This window comes from Erythrolamprus reginae, chromosome 2, assembly GCF_031021105.1.
Source record: "Erythrolamprus reginae isolate rEryReg1 chromosome 2, rEryReg1.hap1, whole genome shotgun sequence".
NCBI classification, from domain to species: Eukaryota; Metazoa; Chordata; class Lepidosauria; order Squamata; family Dipsadidae; genus Erythrolamprus; species Erythrolamprus reginae.
In genome coordinates, this window is record NC_091951.1 from 308968229 (window position 1) to 308987302 (window position 19074).

The following is a 19074-nucleotide window of genomic DNA, read 5'->3' on the forward strand; positions in this document are numbered from 1 at the left end:
CCCCAGGCATTGAGTTCATCAGAAAAACTAGGATCCAACTTCTCGCAAGGTTGAGAAGACGAGGAAGAAAAAAACTGCTTCGAATTGCCTTCTTATGGACGGCACATCCAATAGGAGGAGAAATCCTTTCCTCATTCGGAGACCCACCTGATCCGTTGCACTTCAACTCCCATAATTGCTGGGCCGGCCTCCAGCACTTATGGGAAATGAAGTTCAACCTGTTCGGAAGATGGCAGGTTAGGCAAACTGATCTTCAGAGCTGCACATTATTCCATTCAGAGAGAATGTGTTTATTCCCTTGCAAGGTGCGCAAGTCTCCGTTGACCCAGCTTGCCCATAATCCTCGTTGGGCTACATTCCCATCTCTCGCAACCAGGAAGGCTCGAATCGGATCCGATCAGTGCTTTTTTTTCGAATTTCCAAAATGCGAATTGCTTATTGAAACCCAAGCTCCCCCCACCCTCGGAGCATCAGCGCCAAGCCGACAAAGAATCCGGGAAGCCGCTGTAGCTCGAAATCCAGTCCTGAATCGCGCGGAAGATTTTAATCTCTATATCTGCGCGCGCCAGCATCTCTCGCTATTCTATTGACTTTTTGTTTTTATTCCCGAGCTGCCAGTTGACTAATTAGAAATACAGGCGAGCCACATCAGGGCATGCGCCAAGTTAGATTAACACTAGTTGAGAAAAAGGCTCACGATACATACATTCATTTTTCTCAACTAGTGTAAATCTAAATTGGCGCATGCGCCGATATGGCTCGCCGGTATTTCTAGTCAGTCAACTGAATATATTACCAGTATACAGTATATAAATATTTCAGGGCACCGAATAAGATTCTTTACGCAGGTTCGGCTTGTAAATGACGGGAAACTGAAATAGCTCATATGGTGTTAAGCAGGCGGTGCGAGCCCGCCAAATTTTTTTATTTTGCCGTCGCTCAAATCTAAGGCTTTTTTTTTTTCTGAGTAAACTCGAAGGTTGTCCCCTCAGAAAGACGTCGCATCGCTCTCTAATATTATACGCAGCTTTCCGGAAGTGCGAGCTTAGAAAGCGACTCTTAACTTTTCTTCACTCCCGGTACGGCCTTGCGAGAAAGCCGCGGGAATTTAGATTTCAGGGCGTGCTGGGAAATCCTCGCCCTTTGGCGCAAGGCACGCCGGGAACTTGGGGGCGGAGTGATGGCGGATGTTTTCAGAGAGGGGTGGGGCGTTGCGCAGTTTCCGGGGGTGGAGGAAGGCGGTTCGTCTGAAAGGCGGCGGTTGGGCGAAGCTCGGGACCGCTGTCGTCGCTGGTCGCTGTGATGTATCACAGCAGCACTCAGAGGCGCTACTGGACTTTTCGAAGCGAGGAGGAGCTGGTTCGCAGGCGCTCTGATGCCAACCGCAAGTTCAGATGCAAAGTTGTGGCCAATGGGAAGGTAAGGGCGGTGGGGGGGGAAAGACCTAAGGGAGCCCCGGAGTTTGCTGTCCGTTGCATTTGCCTTTAGGATTGCCCGCTTTAGGATTTGTTAGAATGGTACAGGTAGCCCTTGTTTACCGACGTTAATCCGTACCGCGTAATTACACCAATTTACGCAGGCAGATGGCAGTCCCGGTCAACGCGAATCCTGTATGGTGGCTTGGATCGCGTCCCACTGTCGTGCGATTGCTACCCTGCCGGCTTCCCGGTTGCCTTTGCTGGTTGGAAAGCTGACATCACAAATCTGGGATATGATGCTTTTTATAATCGGGAGCCAGTTGCTAAGCACTGTGAATTGTGATAACTTCACTGAGGATGTAGCAGTGGTTGTAAGAGAAGTCGTTACAATGAGTGCTCATTCAGCACTACTGTAACTTTGAACGGGTGGTCATTCAAATAAATACTTTATTGTCATTGTATATACACTGCTCAAAAAATTAAAGGGAACACTTAAACCACACAATATAACTCCAAGTAAATCAAAATTCTGTGAAATCAAGCTGTCCACTTAGGAAGCAACACTGATTGACAGTTTCACATGTTGTTGTGAACATTCAACTTTGTAGAGAACAAAGTATTAAATGAGAATATTTCATTCATTTAGATCTAGGATGTGTTATTTGAGTGTTCCCTTTATTTTTTGAGCAGTATATATACACAGTATATCAATACAACGGAGTTCACATGACACCTAAAGACCAGTCCCAACACACATAACAATCCCAAAAAAAACATGCCCCACCCACCCACAAATTCCCCATCCTGAACTACCCAAACATCTACATAACAGACCAAGCAATACTGTCCAACAGCTTACTGATGGTGACCCTTTAGTTTAGTGGTTCCCAAAGTGGGCCCCACACCCCACAGGGAGGCAGTTTGATTTTTAATGGGGGCAATTGGAGCCTTGCTTAAACCTAGTTATTGGCCTTTTAGGCTTGTTCCACATGAATAGGAGTTTTTGAATAATAAGAATTATATGTCTGGGGGAGGGGATCAGGATTTTAGGGATGCCTCGGTGGGTCATGGCCAAAAAAAAGGTTGGGAACCACTACTTCAGTTCATTATTAAGTGCAAGTATAGCTCACACTTCAACGAGGACAGCCTTTATGTACTAATCCTAATTCAGTATGCTGACTGGGGAACTCGAAGTTGAAGTCCACAGATCTTAAAAGTTGCCAAGTTTGGAAAACAGTGTTACATAGATTCTGTTTTCCCTTAAGAGTAAGAGAAACTGATGTTATAGTGTACCATGTCCCCATGAACAGGTTTTGTCATACTTCTCTTGGCGGGAGTGAGACACCGTGTTATATCTGCACTATTTCACAGTTGCATTGACCACTAAGCGGATAAATAGTGTGTGTGTGTGTGTGTGTAACGTATTTTTGCTGATAATGAAAAGGAAGGGATACTAATATAGATCTATTTTGGGCTTATTTGCCTTCATCAGGTAGCCACACCATTACCAGGATTTGAACCTGGGGCTCTGCCTTGTAAAAACCACTCGACAAAAACGCAGACACACATACACATTTCTAACTGTGTTACTGATAGAGAATATTGATGCACTGCTACTGATAGGTGCACTGGTTTGATAATGAAACATCTGCAAGAAATCAACCAAACTCAGAAAGCACCAAGAACCTCTCTGTTATATGGTTTTCCAAAGTTCTTTTGTACAAATATATAAATTTATAATTCTCAATTCCTTTAGCTGCCTGGGGATAATGGGAGTGATAGTCCTGCACATGTGAACAGTACTTGGTTAGTAAAGTTCATGTATCGGATTATGTCTTAAGGGGTTCCACTTAATAGCTGCAGTCTGTGTTAGTGGATTGTGATTTCTATTTAAGATATGTATTATTCTTTCATAAGGTTCAACAGACAGACTCGTTTCTTCTTGACCAACATGAAGAACTGATAATTTGTAAATATTATGAAAAAAGATTAGCAGACTTTTGCTCTGTATTTAAGCCAGTAATGCCCAAATCTGTTGTGGTAAGTTGCTGAATATTTTACACCTATTTTTTACTTTTCTGCTTAAAGAAACCAATGTCTTGCTGGTGCTTACTTAAAATGCAACCTTTAAAGCTGATTTAAAGAAAAGCAAGTTTGATTAATGCTTGTGACAAAGAAGTATAAATTAAGCATAGAAATACAAATTAAGCACAAATCATGGTTTATATAATATCCCATAGTTTTAAAATGGCTATTTGGATGTAAATAACTAATTAATTCTTATTCCTTGTAAGTTTTAATTTTCCTTTCATTTTTCAAAATTTAATGTGGTTTACAAGGTCCCCCCCCCCATACACAGAATATTTTATTTTCTACATTCGCATTAATAATGCTGATTTGAAATGCTGAAAACATGCAGAAGTTTCCTTTTGAAGTAATTAGTACAGCCTTAAGGTTAGCTGCTCTGTGATTGGTGGCTTCATTCCCATGAAGACCCTGGTCCACCTTATTTTGTTAAGTGGGAAGAGAAAGAATAACATTATGCATCAAATGTCAGAGTAGCAGTTAGATCAATTTGTAATATTATAATATTTGTAATCTGTCATATTGTCACAGCTTCTGCTAGAGTTGTACAACACACATGCAGCAGAATGCACAAAATATCAACACTGTCAGGAAAGCTATATCCTGCCATACTAAATTCTGCTATAGGAGACCACATCTCAGCTACTTTGGGAATCAATGGTAGTGACAACCAAACAAGTCCCATAATTACGGAAAACTACAGTGAAGAATATAAGCGTATCTGAAATCATAGGCACGTAGGCTTGTATTGTTATTGTGAAGTACAGTGATCCCCCGGTTATTGCGTTCCCGACCATTGCGAACAGGGTAATTTGCGATTTTTCAACCCGGAAGTCAAAACACCATCTGCGCATGCGTGCCTTTTTTTTTTCTATGGGCACGCATGCGTAGATGGCGCCCAGCAGATCAGCTGCTGGGCGGCTTCCCTGGGTCTTCCCCCTCTTGCTGGCATCAGCGAGGAGTTTCCCCACCGCCCACGCAAACTCCTCGCTGCCGCTCGCCCGCCCTTCGCCCGCCCACGCCGTTCGCTCCCCCTCTTGCTGGCGGGAGGGCGAGAAGCCCTCCCCAGCACCCGCTCGCCCGCCCTTCGCCGCTCGCCCGCCCTTCGCCCTGGCCCGGAGCAGCCGACAGAGGTAGACGGATGATCCATCGCCGCTTCTTCCCAGCGGAGAAATTCCAGCCCCCACCTGGTCCCGCCCGATCCTCCTCCCTGAGGCAGCTCGCCCTCCCATGGCCGCTTCCTCCACCCTCCATCGCAAGCCCTCGCCACCGCAGCAACGCGCGCTGCGATCTTCAAGCCCGGCTCCTTTCGGCCCAGCATCCCGGGCCAAGCAGCTGCCTTCCGTGACTGAGCCTGGCTCGCCCGGAAGATCGTAGCGCGCGTTGGCTGCAGTGGCGAGGGAAGCCAAGCCGGCAGCAATGTCGCCGCCGCTGCAGCCAACGCGCGCTACGATCTTCCGGGCGAGCCAGGCTCAGTGACGGAAGGCAGCCGCTTAGCCCGGGATGCTGGGCCGAAAGGAGCCGGGCTTGATCCGCTGAGCCTGGCTGGCCCGGAAGATGGCAGCGCGTGTTGCCTGCGCCGGTGAGGGAAGCCAAGCCGGCCAGGCTCAGCGGATCAAGCCCGGCTCCTCTCGGCCCAGCATCCCGGGCCAAGCGGCTGCCTTCCGTCACTGAGCCTGGCTCGCCCGGAAGATCGTAGCGCACGTTGGCTGCGCTGGCGAGGGAAGCCAAGCCGGCAGCAACGTCGCCGCCGGCATGGGCGGCTTGCCAGCACCCCCCGGTCCCCCAACCCGGGTTTGGGGGGCTGCTAGGAAGCCGCCCATGCCGGCGGCGACGTTTTAAAACAGCCGCGCCGCTTTCCAATGAGTCCCGAAGACAAACGTCAAACTTCCGCGTTTGTCTTCGGGACTCATTGGAAAGCGGCGCGGCTGTTTTAAAACGTCGCCGCCGGCATGGGCGGCTTCCTAGCAGCCCCCCAAACCCGGGTTGGGGGTCCGGGGGGGTGCTGGAAAGCCGCCCATGCCGGCGGCGACGTTTTAAAACAGGAACCCCAATCTTCGGCTCCTCGCTAGCGCTGCGGGAGTAAAAACACCATCTGCGCATGCGCAGATGGTGTTTTTACTTCCGCAGCGCTACTTCGCGAAAACCCGCTCGTTGCGGGGGGTCCTGGAACGGAACCCTCGCAATGATCGGGGGATCACTGTATACTATTTTTGACTTGGAGAAGGACAGAATTACTGATCTAGTGTGCCGTTTAGAAAGGAATTTTAGTATCAGTTTTGTGCACTCTGATCTTTAATAAACAGAAAAATGATTTAGTATCTCCAAGTAGATTGGAGCAAACATGCTATTTTATTCTCCTGGCCCAATTTATATATAAAATAGATGGACTTTTCATTGTTACAGTAATAAGCTATTTCAGGGCTGCATCCTTTGTTTCATAAATTCCCTTTTTGACTATTGATTTGATTTTTTTTCTGTGTGTAGAACTGAGTGATATGTTATTTAGTTTTCTATTGGCATTTTAAAATGTGTATTGGATTTATTTATTAGGTTTATAACAAGTCATTTGAATGAATTTTCCAACTTTTTTGTACTTTTAGGGAACAGCCTGCATGTATTTCAAACGTTTTTATCTCAATAACTCAGTAATGGAATATCATCCCCGTATAATTATGTGAGTAACTCTTAACTATTTATGCTTTGATATCAGTTAAAATTGATAATGTTTATGTATTTTTGAAATTTTAACTAATAAGAGATAAGAACTATGTAGGGCTCATTCATATTCCAAGGTGAAAACTGTCTGTTTACCAGGAAAGCGTTTTTGTTATTGAAATTATTTATATTGTCTCAAGTACGTATTCTTTTGTTATAATAAAATGCTTGTGTTTTGTTTTTAAGGTTAACGTGTGCATTCTTGGCTTGTAAAGTAGATGAATTTAATGTATCTAGTGCACAATTCGTTATTAACCTCCGTGACAGCCCAGCAGGACAGGAGAAAACATTGGAACAGATCTTAGAATATGAATTACTTCTTATTCAGCAGCTGAACTTCCATCTTATAGTACATAATCCTTACAGACCATTTGAAGGGCTATTGATTGATTTGAAGGTATCTTTTTTCTTTTTTGCTTATTAAATTAAACATTAACTGCAATAAAATGTATTACATGAAACATAGGTATCAATATTGATTATGTGACTCCATCTTTATTACCTTAGATTTTCTTTGCACATCTTTGAAAACCCTTCAGTTCTGAAAAAGTAACAAAATATGGTTTTTAGAACTGAGTGCCAAAATGATGGTTGGAAATGTTGAATTGTTTGTGCTGATGTTCATATATGTTTGACAGGATTCTTAATTCATCTGTAAATAAGGATATTATCCATGTAATTATATTTCTTATGAACATCAAAGTTATGAGTTATTAGATATAGAAAAAAGTGGTTGTTGTTTGTTACAAATATCATTAAAGATAAATCTTGGATATCATAATCAGCTTCATAATCTATGGACTTTCCTTATTTTGAAAAACAAGGTACTGTAGAAGAGTTTTGGTTTGATTTTGTAAGGTCCAAATTTTGCTCACTATCAAATCAATTCATGAAAACCTTGGTATTTAATTATTCTGAAGTGATGAAAAAGACCACATAATAGATAAGCTTTTTAGTTTATTTTGTTTCATTCTATTGCTTGAAAATAGGGAATCCTTTTAGTACCTGCCTTTCATTTGAAAGTATTTGTCTTGGATATTGGCTTGGAGGAAATTGTAGCAACAAATTATTCCAAAGTATTATTGTCTGTTACTTATTTTCTAGACCCGTTATCAGCTGCTTGAAAATCCGGAGACACTGAGGAAGACAGCAGATGATTTTCTTAATCGAGTAGCTTTGACAGATGCCTGCCTTCTATTTACACCTTCTCAGATAGCTCTCACTGCTATGGTATCAAGTGCATCCAGGGCAGGATTTAATATGGAAAGGTATGCATTTTCTGAATATTTAAGCAATCACATAAATATCCTCTGTTTCTGTAGGAAAAATATAGGCTATAAAAAGGCATGAATAATGATAACTGCAGTCAGACATATACCCCAAATTCCGGGATTTGATCTAATATTTGATCTAATTGCCTGAGCACTTTATATAAGAGTTTGGCAGCAGTAAATTATTCTGGTGTATGTAGAATTTTTCTGTGGAATGATCACTTTTATAACTTTTAATAATGCTTTAGCCTATCAAAATAGGCAAGTATATATGTGGCATACACACAAACACACACACACCTACTATTCGTATCTTAATGTTATTGTTCTGCTTATTTGGATTATTGCATGTACTATAGATGGAGCTGCCCCTAAAGACCACTCACAAGTTTCAACTGTTCCAGAATATGACAATGTGCTCAGGATGGGCATTCCTAGCTTTACCCATATAATGCCTCTATTGCATGAGCTGCACTGGCTTCAAGTTTCCTCCTGGGTGAAATTTAAGATGCTGGTTATCACATGGCAGAAGCCCAAGTTAGGAGCAGGACTGCCTTTCCCTAGGGATATCAGCCTATGCTAGGTTAGATAGGTTGAGTAAGCTTCTAGTCCCTTCCCTTAAATATTGACACCTAGGTGAGCTAGGAAGAAATGCCTTTTCTGTGGCAGCCCCTGCTCCATGGAACCTTCTTCTGCCTGTAGTTTGGTAGGTCTCTATCTTCCTAACCTGTGAAGTACTGGGATAAGATGTGGTGATTGCATATTTGAAGCTTGACTTGGCGCCAGGGTTTTGTTTTTAATGCTTTTGGTTTTAATATTTTTAATATGGGTTCTTGCTTGGGAGCTATCCAGAGTTTGATATAAGACAGCTGTATAAATGTTTTACATGAAGGGGGAAAACATCTGAGTACCTTAGGATGCGGAAATACAAGAAATTAATTGTAACACAAGTTACTTTATTTTATTATTTAAATTGCTTTCATAGCATAAGTTGTATTTTAAACACTGTTAAAATATCTGCCATTGCTTATTGTGAAATGTTTAATATGATTATTCTTTTTATGATCTATAATTCTTTTTAGCTGTTGTTTGTTTATTTTTGTTAATTTTCTGATTTTTTTTAAATAGTTACTTATCAGGAACCCTAATGCTCAAAGAGAATAAAGCATCCCTTTCGCAGTTGCTGGATGGAATGAAATGTAAGTATTGATGTTGACAATGAAACAGTACCTACATATTTATTTAAAATATGCTTGATGCTTCCAAAAAGAAAAGGTGAAGAGCTTGATGTGGTTTAAGAGTTGTAAATATTTTTGATATTTCTACCTGAATAAAAGGACCCATTATTTTAGAACAAACATACCTGAAATCTTGTCTGTTTCCATCTTTCCTATTCCCCATGCGAGCATGTAGGATAGAATAGGACAGGATATTCTGTTATCAATAAAGAAGAATATTTGTAGCTCAGGGTGGAAATGAGTGGCCCTTAGTGCTCTCTGAGCTTGATTATTTTCTTACAGATGTTTCATTACCCTAACTAGGTATCATCAATGTTAGCGGCCGATGATAGTATAGAACTGAGGATGTTACCTAGATTGTGTAATGAAATTTCTGCAAGAAAACAACCAAGCTCAGAGAGTACCAGTGACCCCTTCATATCCTGTTATATAAAATGTTTGTAGCTGTATGGATTTCTGCAGTAACTATAACAGGTTTGGTTTGTCTCTTTTGATACTCAGTTTTATGTTGCCTGATTCTAGAGGGGGTTCCATTAAATATTGTGCACTGTGTAGTCCAGGAGATACTAAAATGTCAACAACTATACTAATGTTTTTTTCTTTAGGACTTACTAGATTCTGTTTCAGTTGACTTATATTTAGAAACATTGATGTATATACATACCTACTATATGTCTTAACATTTTCTCTGTGACTGTATTACTAACCACCATATTTTTTGAAATGTAAGACGCACTGATGTATAAGACACACTAAGATTTCAAAGAGGTATGTAAGGAAATAGCTTGTCCTCCCCAGGTCCCAGAAGTACTCTGCAAGCATCCCAAACTCTGTGCTGCCTGTTTTTTTTTTGCAAAAACAGCCATTTTTGTCTTTGCCAGCCACCAGGAGCACGCTGCAGGCCTTCCAAACCCTCTGTGCATTCTACTTTTCACAAAAAAAGCCCATTTGCCACCTGTTTCTTTGCAAAAATAGTGTGTGTAGAGGGTCTGGGAAGCCTGCAGAGCAGTTCTGGGGGCAGAGGGAAGGCAAAAATGCCTGTTTTTGAAAAGAATTGTCCATTTTCACCTGTTTCTTTCCAAAAATGGGGTGTGCATAGGGTCTGTGAAGCCTGCGGAGTGCTTCTGGGGGCTGGGGGAAGGCAAAAATGATCTTTTTTGGCTTGGGTGCCAAAAGGCTGTGCAATTGCGCATGGCAGATGCCCACACCAGAGATTGGTTCCTCTTGGTTTGCCCGAACCAGTAGCTACCCACTGGTGATGTCACTGAATTGGATCGGCTGGTGCTGGTCTGTGGGCACCGCTGTCTTTTTTGTTGACCTTTTTGTGAAGTTTTTACTTTTTGGAAGATTTTTCCTGTTCTGCTGCTTAAAAGAGGACGTCCGGCCTGCCCCCAGGTTTATACTGACCTTTATTCCTTCGCCCAAAGTGTAGCTGATCAGTTCCTCAGCTGTGTTTTGGGCTCATTCCCCCTACTGAGCATGCACGGAAGCAAAATTGCATGAGGGGACGCACACGCAAAACATCATGATGCGAACCGGTGGGGAAGGTATATAGAACCCACCTTTGGCCCACACTCATAATGCATTGCCCTCCCCCTGCACATGCGCACAAGCCTTACTGAAGCCTCCGGACTTCCGGTAGGGCTATTGGGCTATTTTTTATGAACTTCCAGTTGGCCTGTTTGGCCATTTTTGCTGTCTCCAGGCTTCAAGAGGCATTCCTGAAGCCTGGGGAGAGGGAAAACGGCCGAAAAGAAGGCCAAAAATCAGCTGGCCAGAGCATGCATGCGTGCTGGAGCTGGCATAGAGCAACGTCACGTGCCCTCAGATATGGCTTTACATGCCAGCATTCCATAGATTCGACATCGCTGGTATAATATTTTGAAATGAAAAATGTGCTTCAAATTATGCAGGGGTGCATATGTAACATACTAGCAGTGTCTGTCTCCATGGGAATTAGTTTAGAGATAGCTGTGAAATCCAGGGAAATAATGGAGCTATCTTAAGGTCTTGTGGACAAATATTTTGTGAATGCATTGTATGGTCCAAAGCGTCTTGTTTCTGTTTGAATCCAGTATGCCACATATTGGAGCAATATCAAAAGGAACTTTATATCAAGAGAGCCACTATTATGTTCATTTTCTTTAGTGATTATAAAGCTATTTGGCTAAATATGTTATGGCTTGAATAAATGAAAGAAAATAAATTTGATAGCACTCTTCAGATATTGAAGTATTACTTGAGAAAAGAGTCAGGACTAGCTCTCCATCATCCTAAAATGTGCACTTTAAATAACATTCTTAAACTATAAGAAGGCAGTGTTTTTTTTAAACAGTTGTAATACTTTGGAACATTTAAACAATAGAATCAATTACTTAGGCACGTGGTAGTCTCTGCTGCATGTATTCTGGTAAAGTCTATACTGAGAATAGAATTGATTCACCTTCCCTACTTTGAATATCCTCCAACATATATCTTGAAATTAGAGAATTCCTTAGTTGACATTTGATCAATTTTATTTAGAATGCAAACTGTTTTGTGACTCCAATCATTTTTAACCAGCACATTCATTTTCTTAGAATTTCTTCATCTGTTTTGGTAAGTAACATAAAAGTTCATATTTTATAATATTTTGATAAATGTTTATTGCATTTGTGTAGGTATGAAAAATCTGATTAAAAAGTATGAATTACCACATCCTGAAGAGGTTTCTGTATTAAAACAGAAGCTAGAAAAATGTCACAGTCCAGAACTTGCTCTTAATTCAAATACGTAAGTTTAAAGCTTTGTTACATTTCTTCTGTTCTAATGGCCTAATTTCTGGCTAGGATTGTCTCTATTGATGCTATTCCAGGTGTTTGTCAGTATTCCTCAGTCAGCACAATACACTGAAAGTCATTTTGTGGATTATAATGTTCCTTAGCAAAAACTTTCATGCAGCAAGATTGAATAGGGATAGGTTTATGTTATACAATAAACATAAAAAGAGAAGATGAAAGATGTTATTATAAAAGTATTAATTTGCCTCCTCTAACAACATTAGTACTTACTTACATTAGTACTTAGAACTCTTGTACTTGGAGTACACTTGTAGGTATTTTATAATGCCACATTCCTCTACGAGGTTCAAATTGTTATTTATATAAATAGGAAAAGTTTACTTTCAAATAAATTAATGGAAATTGATTAAATTTAGGTAATCTTTATTCTGCTGTGGGTTATACACTCTCAAGGTAATCTTTTGGAGGAAATTGAGAAAATGAAACAAACAGAGGAGGCAAGAAATAGAAATGGTGACAATGCTCATTCTTATACGGTGGTACCTCTACTTAAGAATGCCTCTATTTAAGAACTTTTCTAGATAAGAACCAGGTGTTCAAGATTTTTTTTGCCTCTACTTAAGAACCATTTTCTACTTAACCCAAGCCCGGAAAAAGTTCACAGAAAATTTGAGAGTTGCACGAAGGCCCAGCCAGTTTCCTGCCATTCCCCCTTTAATCCTGGCTATCTCGGGCTTTTCTGGGCTGCCAGAAGAGCCTTTAGATGGCGCTTAAGAAGGCTTTGGCAGCCCAGAGCAAACGGACCGTTTTCCTTTCTCTGGGCGCTTGGAGACGGAACAAACGACTTCGCTGTGGTGACTCCCTCACGCTGCGTCCCATACACCTGGCGTGAGGTTGCCTCCCGGAGCATCTGGGCATGAAAAGGCAAAAGGGGGTGCTTCACCCCGGCCAGATCAACTTGACTTTAGCCAAACCGAGGAGTCACCACAGTGAAGGAAAGGTGCCGGCTACAAAGTGAGCTAGCGAGAGAAGAGGGGAGCCCTTCAGCATAGGAAGAGGAAGCAGGAGCAGCAGCAGCCACCTTTCGGTCAAAGGAGCGGGAGATTCCCCCCTCCCACCCACCTGGGTTTTTCTCTCTCTGACGCAGTGTTTGGGAGGCTGCCTCGCGCCGAGTTTATGGGAGGCGTGTGCTCCTCCTCGCCACCTCAGAGTTTCTCTTTTTTTTTAAAGCTTTAAAGTTTTGAATTTTTTTGATTCTCGTCACCTTCCTTTGGCAGCGACTGTCCTCCTCTTCTTCCCTCTCCTCCTCCCACCCAAATTCCGAGCTTTTATTTCTTTCCTAATGGGTTTGCACGCATTATTTGCTTTTACATTGATTCCTATAGGAAAAATTGCTTCTACTTAAGACCTTTTCTACTTAAGAACCTGGTCACAGAATGGATTAAGTTCTTAAGTAGAGGTACCACTGTACTCCCCTTTCCCACCTTTTTTTTTGCTAAATTGGACCCCAAAAGCCTAAGATGATCTGTTACTGAAGGCTTCATAAAAGTAGTAGAAAGAAATTTCTACTAATTCTATTAATCTGAAGGTTGATATATTGAATTTATTATTTTTCCAACTTCATCATTCTTTGCATTACTTTTTCTACAGTTTATCAATGGAACACACGTATCTTAAAGAAGTAAATAAGTAAACAAAAGTATACAGTATAACTAACAAACTTTTTATTTACCTCAGAGATAAATTTTAATTTATAAAATTAAGCGATTTATATGTTAAATGTACCCTAAATGCAGAAGGAAAGTATCCCAAGCCTGCTGTGCTTTTTTGTTGTTGTTACTCTCAGTTCTTCCACCTACCTGCAGAAGGCCTCTGGATTTTCCAGAGTTCTAAATCTCTGGGACAGATAGATTCCCAGAATCACCCTCTTGTAAGAATGGCTATGGCAGAGTCATGTCTTCAAGCTCATTGCTTTATTTTTAATATAAAAATGGGATTGAATAAATTTAAGGGTGGAACATATCCTCTAACATTTATCTGCTATGTGATTTTGATAGGAAAAAAAGAAAAGGCTATGAATGTGATGAATTTATCTCGAAAAAATCTAGAATGGAGGAGGTTAGTAGATTTTATATTTCCAGATTAAATTTGTATTTAAACTCTATTATTAAATCAAAATCGCAATGTTTTTAGATGGCACCTGTATCATGTCAAAAATCACTTTTTGTTATGCCAATTATTTTTTAAACTAAGACAAATAATGTGCTATTTTGTCCCTCTTATCACAGCAAATCTCTGATCAATTGTTATTGGTTGCTTTAGTTCATAAGAAATGAAGCAAGGACTGAATTTATAAATGTCTCTGGATCATTCACTAAAATTTCCACCTGGCACGACAGAGCATTAATCTGTAATATATGCCACCATATGTTTTTTAAACCCACTTTTTAATTTGAATTGTGGTTTTAGTGTCTTTATTGTATTTTCTTTATCATGTGAGTCATCCAGAGTCACTACAATAGATGGGTAGATATACAAATATGGTAAAGAAGTAGAAATTAAATTACCATGGAATCAAAAGGGGCAGGACCAGTTCCCACATACCTTATACAGCAATTTATGGGAATATAGATGTTTATTAAGAAATGAATACCTTATTTTACCTAATAAAACAGAACTATTGATAATTATGATAAATACTATCAAATTATTAAAATAATGTTGCCTTATTTACAAAATCTAAAAGTATCAGCACTATAACTGTTAACCAGTATACACTTGTATTTTATACAGAGTTTTACATCGAACACATACCGCTCAACTAGAATATTTAAGGGAAAAACTTAGTTCTTATTTGTTCTACCTTGTCAAACTTTCTATTAAAGAAATATTAAATTCAATTTCAAAATTAGAAGTTGATACTATATTATATTTGAATTGCTGTGTAAAAATTAATTTGTATCTTTGGTTTTAAAATAAATCTGACATTAAATGCAAAACATGTTGGAAGAACATGAACTAAAGCAAATCATGGTTTAAACTAAGCAATCAGAATTTATCCCTAGTATATTATACCCATTTTAAAAAAGTGAAGTTGCTTTGCATTGAATTAAATCTTTGTACCATTCATTCTACTCTTTTTAACTCAGGTGAAATTCTTTTTATGTCCTTTTCCAGTTGGACATCTGGAAATTCTAGAACCAAATTTATGTATACTGAGATTTTTCCATCTTTAAATGCTTACAGTATTGAAGTTGTACAGTAATAACTGTAATAAAATTGAAAATGCTGATGTTAGGCTTGTCATATTTGCCTTATATAAATAAAATTTGCCTTTTGATATTTAAAAAAATCTCATATGTAATCAGGATCCTTGATAAATTAAGTGTTTTTCAAAGCTATTGTAGTTAACTCGCTCTAATAGGATACTTATTGCAACCAATCTTCATGCAGGAAAAAATGATTTAGGAGTAAATTGGGAGTTTTAATCTTTTGTAATATGTGGCTAATTTGATTTTGTTTTACTTAGGATGAATGGACAGATGATGATTTCATGGACTGATACATCTACATTCCTAATAGAAAATAAAATCTGAATAATATAGATTGGAAATAAACCCAGGCAGTATGTTGTACAACTTAACATTCAACAGTAAATTATATATTTATAATATAATAAAAAATGTTTTTACAAAGTGACTGGGATATTTGAACTTCTTTAAGTGGCATTAATGTGACTTCACAATGAACAAGGCTTTTCATTGACCATCAATCAACCAACTGTAATAACCATGTTCAGAGTAGATATGACCATAGCTACATTCAAAGGGTCTGTACAAATAACTTATAGCTCCATAATTATTTCTTTAGGAAGCACTAATCATGAAATAATCTCAGTATGATACCATGCAGTTTTGAAAATCTTAGTATATTTAAACTTTATTTTTATAAAGATACGACGTGATTAATTGCTGTTAGAAAGCCTGATATACTCCGCAGCCAAATCGGGCTGCCAAAGACAAGGGCAGTGGAAACACTACTGCTCATCTTTAAAGGCCGCCCCGAGTCTGCGGAGAGGGGCGGCATACAAATCTAATAAATTATTATTATTTATTTATTTATTTATTTATTTATTATTATTATACCATATTTTAAAAGCTACTTAACTAATCTAGTACAATCTTTGCTTGAGCAGAAAATATCAGCCATGTTTAGCAAAACCTTTTGCTAACACCCCAGACAAATATTCTTGTGTTCGAAGGGCTGCAAGTGAAATATCCTGCTTATTGTGTATTCTTTGAAAACAGCTATGGAAATGTGTCACAATATGTGAACTTTGAACTTTTTATAAGGCATATATTTATTTATTTATTAGATTTTTATGCCGCCCTTCTCCTTAGACTCAGGGCGGCTTACAACATTAGTAATAGCACTTTTTAACAGAGCCAGCATTTTGCCCCCACAATCCGCGTCCTCATTTTACCCACCTTGGAAGGATGGAAGGCTGGGTCAACCTTGAGCTGGTGATGAGATTTGAACTGCTGACCTACAGACCTACAGTCAGCTTCAGTTGCCTGCAGTACAGCACTCTGCCACCCCGGCTCTTAACTATGAATTGCTGATTTAGAGAATCAAGCTTAATCGCCAAATCAAAGGTATGTATTAACCCTAAAGTCAGTTAGTTGCATTTAATGCTGAGCATACAATTGGGGAAATAGAAGAATTAATGTATATATTTTCTAGCTTTGATCTACTGGGCATTAGCTCAGTGAAGGAGGATGAGAATGTTTTAATTAAAAATAATACCCCAATTAGAAATACTGCTGTAATTATCCAATTTACTCCCACTAGTGATTGGAAATACATTTACAGGATACATAAATATCAGCTGTACAAAGTATTTTGAGCTGATATTTAATGTTTTATTACCCACTGAACTTTTGTGGGGTTAGAATATTCTTTTACAACTGAAATACTTTTACATACTCTGTCTTGTGCATTCTGTCAGACATAATTATGAAATATAGGTCCATGCAGAATGCAGAACAGTATGATTATGTTTGGGCAGTTTAGCATAATGTAATTTGTTAGTCACAACAGATGATACATCTCTCCAAAGGGATCTGCATTTGTAGCCAAACCTCAGAATTTTTGTAACTGGAGAGGGGACTCTTCTACGTAATCTCTTTAAATTAGTTATATCCTGCTTTATATTTCAGACTATTGAAAATCAGTTTGGATTTCCCACTCTTAAGGTTTCCCAACATTTGAGGGCTAGTGGAAATATACTGCTCAAAAAAATAAAGGGAACACTCAAATAACACATCCTACAGTTGAATGAATGAAATATTCTCATTGAATACTTTGTTCTGTACAAAGTTGAATGTGCACAACAGCATGTTAAATTGATTGTCAATCAGTGTTGCTTCCCAAGTGGACAGTTTGATTTCACAGAAGTTTGATTTACTTGGAGTTATATTCTGTTATTTAAGTATTCCTTTTATTTTTTTGAGCAGTGTATTTTGAGTGTATGGTCACACTTGCAAAATTTATCTCATCCCACCCTACTGTTTGATCACCTTGGCTTGGTTTTTCCATCAAGGTAGGTAAGTGTTCAAAGAAATCATTTGATTATATTCCTTATCCCCTCATTTTTTTTTTTAAAAAAAGAATGCTTCCAATACCTATACAAAGCTCAGAAAACCAGGAATGTGGTAGGAGAATGCTTCTCCAGGATACCACTTTAAGTAAATGTAATAGGCATACATGTTGGGGGAAGTCCTAATCAGCTTGAGAGCACATCTAGTTGTTTGCACAAAGTCTTCCCTACATTTTTTCAGAAGGCTCTTTATCAGTCTAAGGCAGCAGTCCCCAAACTACAGCCCGCGGGCCGGATGCGGCCCAACGAGGTCTTTTAACCGGCCCGTGGCAAGCTCACGAGATTTTACTGGTCGATAAAATAAGCTCCCGAATCTCCTGTCAACTCACCGCGGTCGGCTGCTCAGCGAGGAGAAGGTGGAGAGGCAAGGGGGCGGGGAGGAAAGCGGGCCTGCAATTGGCCCCTTCCTTTGTCGCCTTTAGGGAGAGAAACTGTTGCTGCCCTATGGCAGAGCAGCAACAGTTCCTCTCCCTAAAGGCGAGAAAGAAATTGGCCAATTGCAGGCCCGCTTTCCTCCCCGCCCCCTTGCCTCTCCACCTCCTCCCCTCCTCCGCGGTGAGTGGACGCGAAATTCATGAAAAGGCGATTGGCAATTGAAAAACTGTCCACTGAAAGTCACAGCTAAGTGCACCATGGCTAAGTTTGTGTGTGGGGGGGAGGCGGCTGCTTGAAAACCCCTGACCTCCATCGCCTCCCCCCCACGGCACAAGGCGAGCACACCTCGCCGCTGACACAGGCGGCGGGGACTGCCCTGTCCCCCTGTCCCCCCTGCGCAAAACTACGCAGCCCCAGATCGCTCGCTTCTCCAGCCAGCAAAGCCGACTGCCCGGCTTTGCTGGCTGATGCAGGAAAGGAAAGCGTCACATTTAAAAAGCACGCCACTTTCTGGGACTGCGGCGCCGTGGTGGCCTTCAAGCGGTGCCCTTCGCGGTGCCCCACCACCCGTTTCTGCAGGAAGAGATCGGGCACTTTACCGGGAGGTGGAGGCGGCTGGGTGCCGGGGAGGACGAAGGAGTGGACGCGCCTCTCAGCTGCAGAGTGGAACGGGGGTGGAGATCAGCGTCGGAGTCCGGCGCTGGGGCCATGCGGGACCACTCATCCAGGCGCGCATGGACCGGCAAGCCTGGATGAGCGGTCCCGCATGGCCCCAGGCCCCCAACGCCAGACTCCGCCGCTGATCTCCACCCCCGTTCCGCTCTGCAGCTGAGAGGCGCGTCCACTCCTTCGCCCTCCCCGGCACCCAGCGTCCGGCCCCACGCCGCCTCCACCTCCCGGTAAAGTGCCCGATCTCTTCCTGCAGGAACGGGTGGTACGGCGCCGCGAAGGGCCGCGCTTGAAGGCCACCACGGCGCCGCAGTCCCAGAAAGTGGCGTGCTTTTTAAATGTGACGCTTTCCTTTCCTGCATCAGCCAGCAAAGCCGGGCAGTCGGCTTTGCCGGCTGGAGAAGCGAGCGATCTGGGGCTGCGTAGTTTTGCGCAGGGGGGACAGGGGGACAGGGCAGTCCCCGCCGCCTGTGTCAGCGGAGAGGTGTGCTCGCCTTGTGCCATGGGGGGGAGGCGATGGAGGTCAGGGGTTTTCAAGCAGCCGCCTCCCCCACACACAGAGATAAGGGAGAGAAAGAAAGAGAGGGACAGAGAGAAAGAAAGAGGGACAGAGAGAAAGAAAGAGAGGGACAGAGAGAAAGAAAGAAAGAGGGACAGAGAGTAAGAAAGAGAGGGACAGAGAGTAAGAAAGAGGGACAGAGAGAAAGAAAGAGAGGGACAGAGAAAGAAAGAGGGACAGAGAAAGAAAGAGGGACAGAGAGAAAGAGAGGGACAGAGAAAGAAAGAGGGACAGAGAGAAAGAGGGACAGAGAAAAAGAAAGAGGGACAGAGTGAAAGAAAGAGGGACAGAGAAAAAGAAAG

The 19074-nt window shown here is 41.3% G+C and overlaps 1 protein-coding gene across 1 annotated transcript; it reads left to right on the forward strand.

The window, feature by feature from the left end:
* The first annotated feature begins 1215 nt into the window (after positions 1 to 1215).
* Positions 1216 to 15209, forward strand: CCNH (cyclin H). Its single transcript, XM_070736343.1, has 9 exons — positions 1216 to 1419; positions 3336 to 3458; positions 6107 to 6180; positions 6408 to 6618; positions 7326 to 7489; positions 8621 to 8691; positions 11391 to 11502; positions 13568 to 13628; positions 15040 to 15209. The coding sequence occupies exons 1-9, from the start codon at positions 1303 to 1305 to the stop codon at positions 15070 to 15072; spliced, it is 966 nt and encodes a 321-aa protein (XP_070592444.1). The 5' UTR covers positions 1216 to 1302; the 3' UTR covers positions 15073 to 15209.
* Positions 15210 to 19074: the final 3865 nt, after the last annotated feature.